Raw genomic sequence first — 15134 nt, 5'->3', positions numbered from 1 at the left:
AGATTCTTCTCAAACATCCTGAGGGAGAAGAGGGGTGGGAGCTTCTAATGCTTCCCAGTGATGCTTTGAGAATTCCTGGAAAATTCTGCCTTGGGAAGCTTAAGAACGGATGGAGGCAGCTATAAATCAATGCAGAAAATAACATATTGTCAAGGATGTGGAGAAATTGGAACTCTCTCACACTCCTAGTAGGTAAAATGGTACAGCCACTTTGGAAAACGGTTTGGCAGTTCCTCAGAATGTTAAACATAGAGTTATTATACCATCCCGCAGTTCCACTCCTAATTATATACCCAAGAAAAAAAATAAAAGACATATGTCCACGCAAAAACTTGTACACAGATGTTCATAGCAGCATCATTCTTAATAGCCAAAAAGTGGAAAGAACCAAATGTCCATCAACTGACAAATGGATAAACAAAAGTGTGGTATCCACACAATGAAATATTACTCAGCACCAAAGGAAATACTGTTACATGCTGCAGCATGGGTACTCCCTTAGAAACAATATGCTGAGTGAAAAAAAACAGTCACAAGCGGCCCCATGATTCTATGCATGGTGATGTGCTCAGAATAGGCAAAGCCGTATGGACAGAAAGTAGGTAAGTGAATGCCAGGGGCTGGGAGGAGGGGGGAAATGGGAGGGCTGCTAAAAGGTGCAGGGTTTCTATATGGGGTGAAGAGAATGTTCTAAAATTGATTGTGGCTGTGGTTACACAACTCTCTGAACATAATAAAAGCCATTGAATTGTATACTTTAAATGGGTGTGATTAGATCTGAATTGAGTTACAAGGGAAAGTAGAAAGGCTGGAGGGGGTGGAAGCAGGGAGAGATGTTCACTGCCTCCCCCCTCCCCACCCGCCCTTCCTGCTCTGACCACAGCCTGGTCTCTTGTTTCCCCAGCTATGAAAGTGCCAACATTGAAACCTTATTCAGCGGGAGCTGGTCCATCTTCTGGGTCAAGATGGCTTCCTGCTGGATCTGTGTGCTGTTGTATCTGGGTACGCTGGTCGCGCCCCTCTGTCGTCCCTCTCCGCACTTCTCCGTGTGAGGAGCTGAGCAGTCCCCTTGGTCCTGCAGGCTGGAAGTGACGTCCTTTGAACAAATGTCCCAGGAGTCTGAGCAGTGACTGGTACTTTGTGAAAAGCTGGTAGCCCCTAGCTGTCTTGAGTGGGTCTAACAAAAACTTTGAGGGGAAAAAAAAATCATCTGATTAGCTTTTTCATTCTAAAATTCAAAAAGAAACTACCATTTTGTCCCAAAAGAATTGAAATTTTCACCCAAGCTGATGCTGAGTGATGATCTATTTTGTATGTGTCTTACCCCTAAAATCTGGGATAGTAGTTAGGCTACTGTTTTCCTTCTGCATGTTTTTTTTTTTTTTTTAACCAAAACAGAGTTTGGGGCGCAACATCTTATCACAGGGATAAAAGCTTACCTTGTGTGGCCTGTTATTCCCATCCTTGAAATAGAAAAAAAAATATGCCAAAATCTTGAGCCCTTAGCCCCCGCCAGAGTGCAGACTCCTCTCCACACCTCGGCCTGCAGGACCCCTGCTCGCTATTCCCTGGTCTTTATCAGGTACAAGAAGGAAGCCCCTGCTTTTAACTCCACCCTTGTGCTGTTTCCCTTTGAAGTTGTGATGCTGGGAATCACAGACTTCGCTCTGCCCTTGTCCTCCCCAGAGGTCCCCTCATCCCTTCTGGGTTCAGCATTTTTTGTTATAATGTGAAAAAGCACAATTTGCCACCACCCCCCATGTCATCCCCCCACCAGATTCTCACTACCTGATCCGAGTTACTGCAATAACATGACTCGTGCTCGTGGTGTTATTCACATAACTATAGAAAAATACCGTGTTGTTTTCTTCACCTGAACGGTGGAGGGCTGTGCTTCTTCTTGTTTGTGTCAGTAACAGCACTCTAGGACCTCACCTGGGAAGCTGCTTCTTGACCGAAGCCCACTGCACCCCTCTTCCGGTGACTAAAGTCAGCCAGTTTCTCTTCCACTTGAGGCCTTTGAAACTGTAAAAGCAAAAGGACTTTTCTCCCCCCCAGATCTGTAATGTGACTATGCCATTTAATGTCTCTTATTATTTTGGGGGGTAGATTTGCTAAGGTAAGAATCACACGCAACACCTCAAACAGAGCTGACCAGGTAAGGCCTCCTATTATACGGGGTGCAGAAGTGACCAAATATACTTAGAAGAAATGCTGGGTGGGTGGGGGCAGTATTAAGCCATAAGCAAAAGCCACAGAAATTTCCGCAATACATACATCTAAGGTGATACTGAAGGGAAATTTGACTCTAGGCAGTGGCCCAAGAAGACGTCCATTTTCAGTGTTGATGCACTCAGCCAGGGAAGAATTTACTCAGCAGAAAGTCCATTAGAAACTCCACTGGAGAGGCGGTGGGGATCCTCCTCTTAGTATTTTCATGCAGGATGGAAGGAATCCTCTCAGCACCTTGGCAGACAGGGGCTGAGAATGAGAAGACTTGACGTTCTTTTTGTGCCCCGCGGTGTGCATTGGGCAGAATTGGGTCCCGCCTTGGCTGGGCTCCTGTGGGCCAAATGCTGGCCTGGGATGTGAGTCCAGTTCTTTATTTCCACTCACTCCTTTGCCCTCCACCCAGGAAAACCAGGGTTGGGAGTGTGGGAGACATACAACAGATGAACTCCTCCAGGAACTTGCCTTTTTCACAGTCCTGGAGGTTCAGTTTTTAAAGCCACTCACGTGTGTGTGTGAGAGAGAGAGCCTTGATTTGTAAACTTGATGAAATTTTGTTCAGACCAGGTGTTCTTTGAGCCCGGTGGTCCAAAAGTCTTCTGGAGGCGCCCGGTGAGTGGCTGCCACGTGCAGCCCATGGTTAAGCCAGCGGGAGTGGGAGCTGTGTGGGTCGGACAGGTGGAGGGAGTGGTGTGTGTCACAGCTGCAGCAGTGACACGGGCTCCGGGTGAGCCAGGATCAGCTTTAGCAAAGACCGAGAGGAGAGGCAGATCAAGAGCCAGCGTGCTCCCAGTAACTGGTTTCCTTGTGTTTCCTTCCTGCTTGGGTCTAGTGGGGTCTGGTGGCCAGCTGTGTGACTGCAGAACTGGCCCCTGTGGCAGGTCAAGGTCAGGCTGACCAGGCCCTGAGTTCCTTGTCTGGCCTGGAGAAGGAAGCTCAGGGACACACAAAGGAAGGGACATTGTCAGTAGCCCGGCCCTCGGAGCTTCCTTCTTTAGCCCCCTTCCCCCCCGACAACCAACCCACATTTTACAGGTGCTTAAGACTTGGTTTGTGGCTGAATAATGTTTCTTTCTGAAGGTTGGTCTGACATAAGAGGAAGAGTTACAGTCACTGATTTTTATTCTCCACTAAAAATTTAAGCAAGTTTATCTGAATGATTGAGAGAGACGTGGATGTACTCTGAGGACTGAGGGCATGTAAAAAGTTGACTTCAATGATTCTTAATTGTGATAAACAGTACTCAGGTGATAAGTCAACATTCATGGGTTTAAAGAACCTACATTTTTGTGCTGTTGTATTTTAAGAAACTGGAAAAATTATGCCAGTCTCTCTGAGTTGCTGTAAGAATGATGTTCATTTGATAAACTCACTGATAATCTTTTTAAAATGATAGACTTTTGCTTCCTAGAACTTTTTGTACGTGATTTTAAAAGTGCGTTCCCAGAAGCTGCTGGTCAGACTCCTTCAAGCGATGAGAACCGAAGATTTTTTAAAACTGCGTGTGATTTCTCTGTGCTGTTCTCCATGTGGGAATTCCCCCCTCCTGATTTTGTGAGTAAGAACACTTGAGTAGGGCAGGGGCTCTTCTGGGAGTGTGGCTTTGTGTATCTAGACATGTCACCTGACTGATGACCAAATGCTTTTGGAAACCCTACTTTGTCCTTCCTGGTTTGAATTTTTTAATACTGGTTAGTTGGTTTTGCCTTTGTCCTCACAGTTTCCTGGGAAATAGCTTGAAAGAATTGTTCACCAGAGGTGTTTGGAGCCCCTTGTAGAGTCAATGGGCTGTGTGCCTGTGGGGTTACTGGGGACTTGAGGTTCTGATGTTCATCAGGAGTGGCCTGCAGGGGGGTTCCCGTGCCCTGTTGTTCATTTCCAAGTGCTCAAAGGCGCCTTCATTATGGATGACCTACATGCAGTGCTAATTCCCCACCCCCCCACCCCCCAACTGTCACCTTCTGCCTTTTTAAAAATATGTGCTTATTTAATTTCGGCCAGAAGTTTACTTACCATTGGTGCTTCCTGCTCCCCTGCAGGGGGAGTTTCAGGGCCTGTGTGCATTTAAGCTGCCCAGGCCTTTTTCTCCCTTGACTGCCTTTCTAAAGAGCATGTCATTTTGATATATACTCGTGTCCCCAACCCCTCTTGTCAATGAAAGAGGGTTTGAGCTATAACTAAGAAGCGTGTGACCTTGGACCGAGGCCCCGCATGTCCAGACAGAAGGCTGGACCCTCCTTAACTAAGAACGGTGCCATAGCCCCTGGGTTCATGGAATTCTGTGTGGTATTCTCCTTAATTTGCTAAATCCCTATGGCTTTGTTCTTAGCCATGTTTCCTGCCGTCTTTAATATATTTGTAGAGCCTCAGACATTTTAATCTAGTGCTGCATTTCAGGCAGAGATGGACTCTAATGTTGGACCCATTTCACAGGAGTGAAGAGACGTTTACACTAATCTTTTGAACTAATGCTAGCCAGTCTAAAGTTCTAAAGATCTTTCTCTCTTTCTTTCTTCCTCAGTAAATCATTAGCAGATGCATTCATTTTGAAAGGGGGAAATATTTGGCTTTTACCAAAGAGGTTTTTTGTTTTTTTTTTTTTTAAGGCAAAATCCTTTCAACAGAAACTTAATTGGGGAAGGGTAAATTAAGAATGCCTATGTCCAAATCCACTTCTATAGGTGATTAATCGTATTTATGTGAGTAAAATGTTGAAAGAATCCTTTGTGGTGAAGGATCCTGGGAAATTCAGGTAAAGAAAGCTTGCAGTAGATGGGTAATATATGTCTTGAGAGCTATTTATAAGAAATTTAAGGATTGTTTTGTTTTCCTTTATTAAAGAGCTAAGTTTTTTGTGTGTTTTTTTTTTTTTTTTACTTGGTGAAAAAAAACTACGGAAGTTTTATAGTCATAACTTGGTTAATTTTTAAAATTTTTCTGAAACAGTTAACTGTAGCCAAGTTACATGGATGTTTTGCAGTATTAGAATTTGAAAATGTAATATGTATGGTAAATCTACTGTCTGAAATTTATAATGGTCTCAGATATGGTTGGAGTTTTTGTAACTTTTAAAATAGTTATTTTTTCCTTTTAGTCACAAAGGCAACTATGGATTTATATTTGTTTTTTTGAATGCTAATTTTTCTATGAAGAGTCTGAAGTTGACCAGTCTTTTCCTATGTAGAAAACTCAAAACTTGTTAACGCTGTACTTTAATAAAATTGAAAACTGAAAATCATGTTGGTGTTTTTTTCTCCCTTCCTTTGAATAAAGTTCTCCAGGTAATGTTTTCTAAAGATGTTGCCTTCAAATGTTAATCAGGTCTCTCTCAAGCTTCGTAGAGTCTGTTCTGAGTCTAGAGAATGAAGATACAAACAGGAAAACCTAAGCTTTTTGCCTTCTTTGCTGAACGCCCCTGCAGCCTGCTTCCTTTTTCTTATTCTTATGATAATGACACACTGTCTTAAATATGAAAATTAGAGTAGGTCTTTAAAGAAGGTAGTGTAAGTTCTCCAGCATGGTTCTTATTTTTCAAGATTTGGCTATCCTGGGTCTTGTGTGTTTCCCTTTGAAGTTTAGAATTAACTTGCCATTTCCCTCGATTTGGATGGTATGGAGTCCATTAGATCAGTTTAGGAAGAACTGACATCATAATGACATTGTCATCTGACCTATGATTGTATCTTTCATTTATATAGGTCTTTCAAATGTCTTTAGTAGTATTGAATAATACTTTTGTTTTTAATAAAATATCTTTGTGTGGGATTTAATCTTGATACTTCTGATTCTCATTTGTATGTGAGATTAGTATCCTGAATTTTTTATGTGTCACATAATATAAAATTTACCATTGTATTTGTTTTTAAGTGTACAGTCAGCTGTGTTGAGTACATCTATGCTGTTGTGCAGCCAGTCTCCAGAATTGTTTTCGGCTTGGAAAGGTGTCACTCTCTACCTTGAACAGCAGCTCCTCCACCAGACCCTGGCAACCACCATTCTACTTTCCATCTCTATGAATTTGTCATTTGTGCCATTTCCCCTCCCTCTGCTCTTTCCCACATAAATGCTGATACCGTTCAGGTCTTCTGACTTCTGTGCTTTGACATTCACCACTCCTGTTGTAAATGTTGCCCGTAGCTATGCTGTCTTATTGCTCTGTTTTTGTGTGGAAATTCAGGAAGATCCAAAAACTATGCTTTGACCATTGCTATCATTTCTTCTATTCGGTCTAAAATTGAACCCTCTGCAATAAAGCTTTCCACACACACCTTTCCTGGGAACCTGCTTTTCAAAGTTGTTGGTAACCTTCCTGTTGTTGAATCCATTGTCCTCATCTTACTTGACCTACCAGCACTTTACGCTCTTAACTGTCAACTAAATTACAAACCTTGTTTAGATTTCATTGGTCTTTATATACACTCATTCCTACCTTTTGAAAGGGATTATGTATTGTAATTATCCTGTCCCTGTTAACATTGCCCTTAAGATCATGGGAGGCAAATAACTTGTCTTTATGATTCTCGAGTCTGTGCACAGGATGACCTCCAAGGAACCACCCCCGGAAGAATCATCGCTACAGGACCTGACTTAGTTCTTAGCTCCACCTTCTGGGTCATCTTTTGTTTTCCTTGAGAAAAGGCCTGATTTGCAGCTGAATAGTTTACTCAGCCTGCGGCCTGCCTGGAAGTGGTCCGGAGGCCAGTGGCTTCGGTTTGAGCTGTCTCTGTTCCAGTCCCTTTTAGTACAAGCTGGTAGTGCTTTTGTTAGTTCAATTCTCTTAAAAACATTGTGTGACTGTTACTGGGATTCACTGCATTAGATAAAAACCATCCCCACCAATCCTTTCCAGAAACATCCCGGTCTTCTTTGGGCTACAGATCAGAGTGCTATGTGACAGTACCCTGATTCTTGCAGAAGCCCTTTTATCCCACTGAGATTAGGACACACTTAGGCATAGAAACCTGTTGTCTAGGTCAGAGGATTTAAGTACTTCCTTAAATATTTCTGAGATCTTAACAAGGGGCTTTATCTTAACCCTGAGGCCACATTTTACTTGCATCTTAGACATGGTAAGTAGCTAATAAAATAGTGTTGATAAGTATTTCATTGAATTTATGTTGATGCATGGTTAAATGAGAAATAATTTAGAAAACCACATAAACAGTATGATCCAAATCCTGTGTGTGTGAACTCTTAAAAATTATTCTGAGACTTGTTAAAAAAGAGAGATTTTATTCAAGACAATTCAGTAGGGGTTTTGCAATAGAGCAGAGAGATCAGTTTCGACTCCATGTAAGGACAAATGGGGACTGATAGCCGACGAGCATAGCAAGGGGGTCCCGTGGGTGGAAAATGACTAGAGGAGACATCGAGGGAAGAGCGATTCTTGCTAAAGGTGGGCCGAGTATAAGCAGATAGGGTAGGAGGTCCTCGGAGGAAGAGAACCAGACAGAACTTTCTTAACATGAGAGAAGCCATTTTTGCCCTAGCCATTCTGTGATCTAAGCACAGCAGAATAGGTCTCAGGAGTTAATGATATTAAGGGAACAAAAGAAGACGAAAACAGTTATTAATGGGACAAGGAGATACCCCTGTCAGAGATAATATATCAGTTGTAAAGACTCCCAGTTCTGTTTTAAAGGTAAAGATTAGCCTGAAGCACAATCTTGAGTTGTTTTGCAGAATTCAGAGCCTGCCTTCTCCTGATTTGGCTTGGTTGTGTCTTTTGGCTTGACACCCACCAAGAGATGAACTCAGTGTTGGGTAACATGATGCCTTATATGTTGAAGGTAGGAGGTGAAGAACTTGGATCAGATATCAAGGGTGGGGAGAGTTTTGCTAAGACTGGGTTGTGCAGCCCTGGCAGGGACAGGATGGATGTGGAAGGCTAAGGTTGAGACCTAGTCAAGAAGAGTGCTCAGGAGGCGCCTGACAAATGTTTGGTCATGGCTGCTGTACCCCGATTGCTGAACTGAGAGTAGGAGGCAGTTTTGGGGAGAATTAGGAAAAAAAAAAACAAACCAGCTTTATTGCTTTGCCAGGCAAAGGGAGTCACAGCAGGCTAATGCCTTAAAGACTGAGAGCCTCCCTTGGGGTAAGGGTCCTGGGGTTTTATAGGAAAATGGGAACAGAAGAGTGATGACAGTCAGGGTGTGAGCAGGGGATACTTACCTTTCATCTTGATAAGAACTTGCTGCTGTTATGGGGGAATTTAGGAGAGTCTGCCCATTTTCTTGAGCTTCAGTCCATGACCTTTGAAGACCTCTAGGGTAAAAGGGTAAGTTATTGTAAGAAAAGTGTGCACAGGGAGGGGAGCGTGTTAGTCATAAGGTCAGCTTAGCAAGAAGCACAGGCCTGAACAACTCAGAAGCCATCTTGTTAGTTCTCTGCTCTTTCAGTCAAGAAGAGGCGTGGTCAGGACACGCAAGCATGCTTGCGCACTCGGAGAAAATGCACCCAACATGTTCACCAACTGTTCTGTCTTCGCAGCCACACCCCCTGCTTTTCCCTCTCCATATTTTGGGAACTGTTCTCATGCTTGTAGCAGGAACAGCCATTTTCTTTCCATGCACTTGTCATACCTACAGTTAATTGACCCAGGAGTGGACTTTCCATCTAAGCTGGGCAATCAGCCTCTCTGGAAATTTGGACTGGGAACTGAAAGTTCAGCTTTAGACTGGGTGCTGTCCTGAACCGAGGAGTTGGGAAACTTAAAAGATGTTGTTGGTGACTGGTTGAGATGTTATGGACACAGGGAGAAGCCAATTTGCAGGAAGATCTAGGATTAAAGCGGATGTGCAGAGGAGCAGTTGTGAACAAGGGGGGGGGGGGTGCCAGAGAGAGAAAGAATGGACTCCTGGGTTTCTTAGGGTGTCCCTAATGTTCCCCACTTCCATTCCATTCTGGATCTCCAGCTGGAAATAACAATGATGGCTGACGTTCACTGAGCACTTGATATATTGGCACATCCCCTGGCACAATTCTCACAATGATCCTGAGGAGGTGACTGTTTCAATCTTCATTTTACGCATGGGGGGAAAAGGTGAATTTGTCTTAAAATCCTTACTAAATGCAGTTGTTTTTACAGAGGTTGCCAAATCTCACCTCTCCCCACCCCTCTTTCCCATCTCCTTTTCCTTACCACCCCCCACCCCCAAGATTTTCCCCTTTAGGTCAATTCTTCCTTTTCATATTTAGAGCTTTCTCTTAGTTTCTCTGTTGGTATAAGAATTGTATCAGTAAGGAATTGCATTTGAGTAACAGAGACTGAACCTCAGTGGCTTAAACATCTGGGATTTTGGTTTAGCCTCTCAAGGATGTCAGGTCAAATGTTACTGTGAATTCAGAAATTCGTTTGTGGACTCTAGGGGCTGCTTTGCAGGTTCGTTTTATCTGTATTCCAGGCAGAAGACTAAAGGGCACCGGGCTTCCTGAAGAGGAGCACGTTGTGTTTTACGGCAGGAAACATGAAGGTCTGGGATATCTTGTTATTGCTAGAAAACAAGAATGCTTTCAAAGACCCTCTGATGACAAGCTAAGTTATGTCTAGCAAGGAATATTATCTAGAAATAAGTTTTGTTATAGTATGTTGTGTATGTTTTTCTGCCTTTTAGTGTGAGAAGTTGAGTGAAGAGATTGATGAATTGGACTTACAGTATTAATAAAATTCACAAGAAGATACAGATAGTTAAGTTTGAAGCCAATGTTTAAATGTTTAATTATTATAATATATTAGGTTTATAAGGTTAATCTTTTTAGATTTAGTGAGTTTTAAAAGTTGAGAAAGCTTCATCTATACTAATGTGAGTCATCTTTGTTGGGTTTTTGAAGGGCTTGAGAAAGTGAAATGTATCAAAATTAGATTGTACTTTGAAATTTCTAAAACTTAATTTTTTTAATGTGATAAACATTTGGGTATAGTTATTAAATTTACAAGTCAATGAGACATTAATCAAAAACAAAATTGGCTAATATTAACAAAATTAATCAATTTATAAAAATGATATGAAGTTAAAAGCTTAAACATTGTTTTAAATATATATAATTTAAATATATAAAATGTAAGTTGAAACTCAGCTAATTTATTTCAGTGCATAAAAACACTCTTCAGACAAGGAAAACTCAATTGACACTTTGGGTGTATCAGTCAGTATAGGCTAAGGTATGCTGTGGTAACAAGCAACTCTGAAAGTCTCATTGGTTTACTGTGACTAAATTCAGTTCTTGCTCAAATGACATGTCAATTACAGGCTGTCAGCAGCTCTGCTCCAAGTTCTTGTCATTCTGAGAGCCAGACTGATAGAGCAGCCTCTATTTTGGGACATTGCTGATAAAGGGTGACCAAATATGCCACTCCAAAATATGCCACTTTGGAAAAAGGATTCTTTTGAGCTGAAAGCAATTGAGAAGAAGATACAAGAAAAGTTTTTTGCCCTCTCCCTGTTTGCCTAAAAGCAGAACGTAAATTTAGAAAAGTGTTTCTTCTCCCCTGTCTACCAGGAAAGACAAACATTAATCCCTGGAGACAACTTTGGACCCTTATCAATGGAAAAGGCATTGACTTAAATCTGCATAATGAACCTTACTCTGGTTCATCATGCCTTTCCTGGTCACCTCTTCATACTTAGCCTCCTCCACACCTTTCTTTTGTCTTTAGCTAAAGATTGTATTTAAGCCTGAGTTCTAAGCCACTTCTGAGAGTTACTCATTTTCCCCTGTATATCTCCATGTATACATGAGGTATAGAATGAAGGATAGCAAAATATGCCATTTTGGCATATTGATTATTTTGAGCTACAGCAAGGAGGGAGCAATGCAAGAGAGAGGCTTTCTCTGAACACCCTTTATCTGTCTGCAATTAGGGCCTCTAGAAGGAACTCAATTGTCATAGATCCCCCTCCCTGGGAATTTTATCAACCAAGGAAGAGTGACTCATCACAGGAGAGGAGATTAGAAGTTGACACCACACCCAGACAAACTTCAGCATAAACTCTATCTGTTCCTCTAAGTGTCCATTCATCTTTCTTAAAAATCACTTACTCTCCCTTAAGAGGCCTACATCCCCCTTCTCCTTTCCCTATTAAGATGGTATTTAAGTGAATTCTAAGCCATTTTGGAGACTTAATGATTTTTCCCCTGGGTATCTCTCATGTATACATGAGTTACACATGTTAATAAATTTCTTTGTTTTTCTTTTGTTAATCTGTCTTTTATTACAGCTAAGAACTTAGAAGAGGGGAAGGAAAATTATTTTTCCTCCCCTACACTAGTCTCATGGAAGAAAGGAAAAACATGGTAGAATCACATGATAACTCCAAAAACTTCTGCCTGACGGTGATGCATATCACTTCTGTTATCACTGCATTGATCAGAGCAAGCCCTGTGGCCACTCTTGAGGTCAACAGAGCTGTGCAGATAGAGAATCTTCCCACAAGGAGGGCTACCTCACGTCGCATGCCCAAGGCAATGGGCAATGAGGCAGGGAAGTGTCACCCTCCCCCAGGGTGGGGCTGCTAATATTTTGAGCAATAATACTGTCTTCTATAATGAGACATAAGATTTTTAAAAATTCTTACAATTTACTTTTTCCCCTGTCACACATGTAGTCAATGTGTCCTGACTTACAGAAGTGATTGTTACAATGTGTCCTGACTCACAGAAGTGATTGGGTATTGGAATTATGATTTTAATTTTCTTCTCTGAAAATTTCTGTAATGAACGTATATTTCTTTTGAGACAGAATTCAAATTTTAATTTAAACATTTCAATTAAAAATTTCTTTTGTAGACAGATTAAAATTTATAAATTTTATTTGGACAAAAATGACAGTGGGTAACTAATTTGTCTTTATCACAAAAAGGATGATGTGTTTAAAGCAGGGTTTTAATACCTCACAACATAGAAGGAAAAAATGTATTTTGGAGAGGTATGTAGGTATCTCTCTATCCACCCTGTCTGCTTAGAAAGAGTGTGGCTATGAAATGGAATGTGTTTGTTAAATACATCAGTAAATAATGAATGTTGGTTAGTTGGGTGGGGGGAACATAGTCTCATGAGGGCTCAGAGGCATTTTGTATTACAAGACACATTCTTTTGTGGTTATCTGCCTGATGTCATGAAATTCTGACTTTGCCACCAGGGAAGATGATATTTCTCCTTGGCAGGAAACTTATACTTAGTACAGTTTGGATCTCATTGCATATGATCACAGTGAAACTTCCGTGCTTAATTGACTCTTCATTTGCTTCTGCTTTTACAGTCAGTACCGAGCCTACTGATGAACTGGTTTTTTGGAATCCAAATTGGATCTCTGCCTAATTGGTTGTTTCTGTCCCAATTCTGCTTGGTTGAGAGACTCAATCAGATTTTCAGTTCTCCCTCCACACCCACCATTTTGGCTTTTCCATCTATTTCATTGAATTTTCATAATGATAACCCCAATATGTGCTTCTCGTCCTCTTTGTCTCTTGGAGACAAGAAAGCCCACAAGATCACACTGACAGGTGACTCCTAAGCTCCTCCTTGTTCAGATAGAATCTCTGAACTGAACAAACGAGATTAGGCTTGCAGAAAGGTTCATGATTTAGCCTGTGATCCTACTGAATAAACGGTGATAGAATCAATCTCACTCTCAATCTTTCTTCCTTTATTTCAAGTACTAACTTTATTTATGTATCTTCCTTCCACCATCCCATCCACTGCATGGCCTTTTCTTGACCCATGTGATGACATCTCTTGACATACCCAAGCCTGCCATCTTAGTTCACTTGAGAACCCCAGGGTTACTGTAACAACTTACCTGACTGGGTCCCTCCATTTTCAGATACCCTCAATCCTTTACCAGCATGGTGACCTTTCAAGAATGTAAATCTAGTCACCTAGGTCACTCCTGTGTAGGGAGCCCACTACCTTTATCATGTATTTATGGTTTTTCAAGCTGCCTGGGTCGCCTGTCCAGCCACTCACCCTGTCTTCACTGAGGATGGACTGCTTGCAGACTTATGGTAGAAGGACCCTTGAAGGAAGCACAGTAAGATGCTGCCTGCTCTTGAGAGCTTGCAGCCTAGAAGGGTAGACCTGCCGTTTGTGAGAGCTACCATTTACACAGGGAGTGTACGTATTCGCTTATTTATTTCTCGGAAACAACCCTGAGGGATTGGCATTGTCGGCAGTTCCCCCAAATGGAGGCTCAAAGATGTTAAGTAATTTAATCAAGATGACCCAACTAACTAGCAGTGGTGGAGCTGGTTTTTGAAGCCAGGTCAGTCTGATTCTAAAACTTATATTCTTCTCTGCCCTGAGCAGTGGGCTGAAAGGATATGTCCACATGCTAATCCCCCAAAACCTGTGAATATCACTTTGGCAAAAGTAATGAAGGTATAGATCCTGAGATGAGGAGACCATCCTGGACTATCCAGGTGAGTAACAAGTGTCCTTAGACACACAGAGGAGAAAACAGACACAGAGGAGGAGATGGGATGACTAGGCAGAGATTGGAGTGATGCAGCTGCAAGCCAAGGACTGCTGATAGTCACCAGAAGCTGGAAGATGCAAGGAATGGGTTATTCCTGAGAGTCTGGAGGGCCCTGACCGTATCTTGATTTCAGACTTCTGGCTTTCAGAACCGCAGGAAAATATGTTTCTGTGTTGAAAGTCACCAGTCTGTGGTTTTTTGTTTTTGTATTTTTAAACAGCAGTCACAGGAAAATAATACGGACTATTTGCTTTTAGTAAAAGCATCAGGGAGCATATAATTCAAGGCTAAATCATGTTGTGTATTGACAGGTTGAAAAAAACCTTGAAAATCAGAGATCACTGAAACTGGGGATCAGTTGGCCCCATGTAATTATCTGTTAGTGCCTGTCCCTTCCTCTGTGTCAGACTTACATCATCATCACCATCACCTTCATCATTTCTAATAGTGGGGTTTTTTGTGTGTATATATATATTTTTATTGAAGTATAGTCAGTTTACAATGTGTCAATTTCTGGTGTACAGCATAATGCTTCAGTCATACATGAACATATATTTTCATATTTTTTTTCACCTTAAGTTACTACAAGATACTGAATATAGTTCCCTGTGCTACACGGTATTAACTTGTTGTTTATTCTAATAGTGGTGAGTGCTTGAATCTGCTAGGTACCAGACTAAGTGCTTTACCTGCATCCCCTCAGCTAAAACTCCCACCGGTTCTATGAGGTAGGTACTAGTATTAGCCTGTTTTACAAATGAGAAAACTGAGGCTCAGAGAGGTGATTTCCTACCTCTGGTTGTACAGTGAGTATGTGACAGTGGGAGGACTGGAACTCAGGTCTGTCTTACTCCTGAGTCTTGGCTTAAGCAGATCCTGACACCATCTTCCTTGCTAGTAAATTCTTACACACATGCTTAGTCACTGTAGTTAAGGGCACCACCGTTTAGGGTGGCCATGGCCAGAGCAGGGGAGCAAGCGATGGTCTCCATGAACCCGAGTCCTCTGGTCAACAGCACGCCTCCCAGGCCAGACCAGGCCTGGCTCCACAGATGGGTGTCACTGAGTGAGTGACTGATGGGACGGGATGCCAGCTGAGCTCTGACTGTTTCAGGGCCATTGGAAGACTGTGTGACATTGTCCTGGAGGTAAGCCACCAGTTTCTGAAATTCTGTTCCTGGGCTGCTGTCTCCAGTAGGGGAAAAAGCAGGTGAGCACTGCCTCTCCCTGCCTCAGCCACAGGGCATGGAGACATGGCACGCAAATCCCAGCGAAGGAAAGGGGGAATATGGACTGAAGTTCCCTGTGAGGTTCGTAGTTATCTGGACGGATGGGCCTGTGCCACCCTCTGTGTGGCTGGAGGAGCAGGACACAAGGCTGGATTTTCATTTCTGTTCCCTTCCCAGAAATTATCAATATTGTGGAACTAAGA

At 42.2% G+C, this 15134-nt stretch overlaps 1 protein-coding gene across 1 annotated transcript in view; it reads left to right on the top strand.

The window, feature by feature from the left end:
* The window catches only part of SERINC5 (serine incorporator 5), an 87748-nt gene extending 82281 nt beyond the window's left edge, over positions 1–5467 (top strand). Inside the window, exon 12 of the mRNA XM_010975043.3 lies at positions 905–5467. Coding sequence (XP_010973345.1) covers positions 905–1052 — 148 coding nt within the window. The 3' untranslated portion in view covers positions 1053–5467. The remainder of the gene's footprint in view (positions 1–904) is intronic.
* The last annotated feature ends 9667 nt before the right edge of the window (positions 5468–15134 follow it).

The sequence above is a fragment of the Camelus dromedarius genome, chromosome 3 (assembly GCF_036321535.1).
Source record: "Camelus dromedarius isolate mCamDro1 chromosome 3, mCamDro1.pat, whole genome shotgun sequence".
Lineage (NCBI taxonomy): Eukaryota > Metazoa > Chordata > Mammalia > Artiodactyla > Camelidae > Camelus > Camelus dromedarius.
The sequence above is the reverse complement of the archived record's forward strand: the minus strand, read 5'-3'. Positions and strand labels throughout refer to the sequence as shown.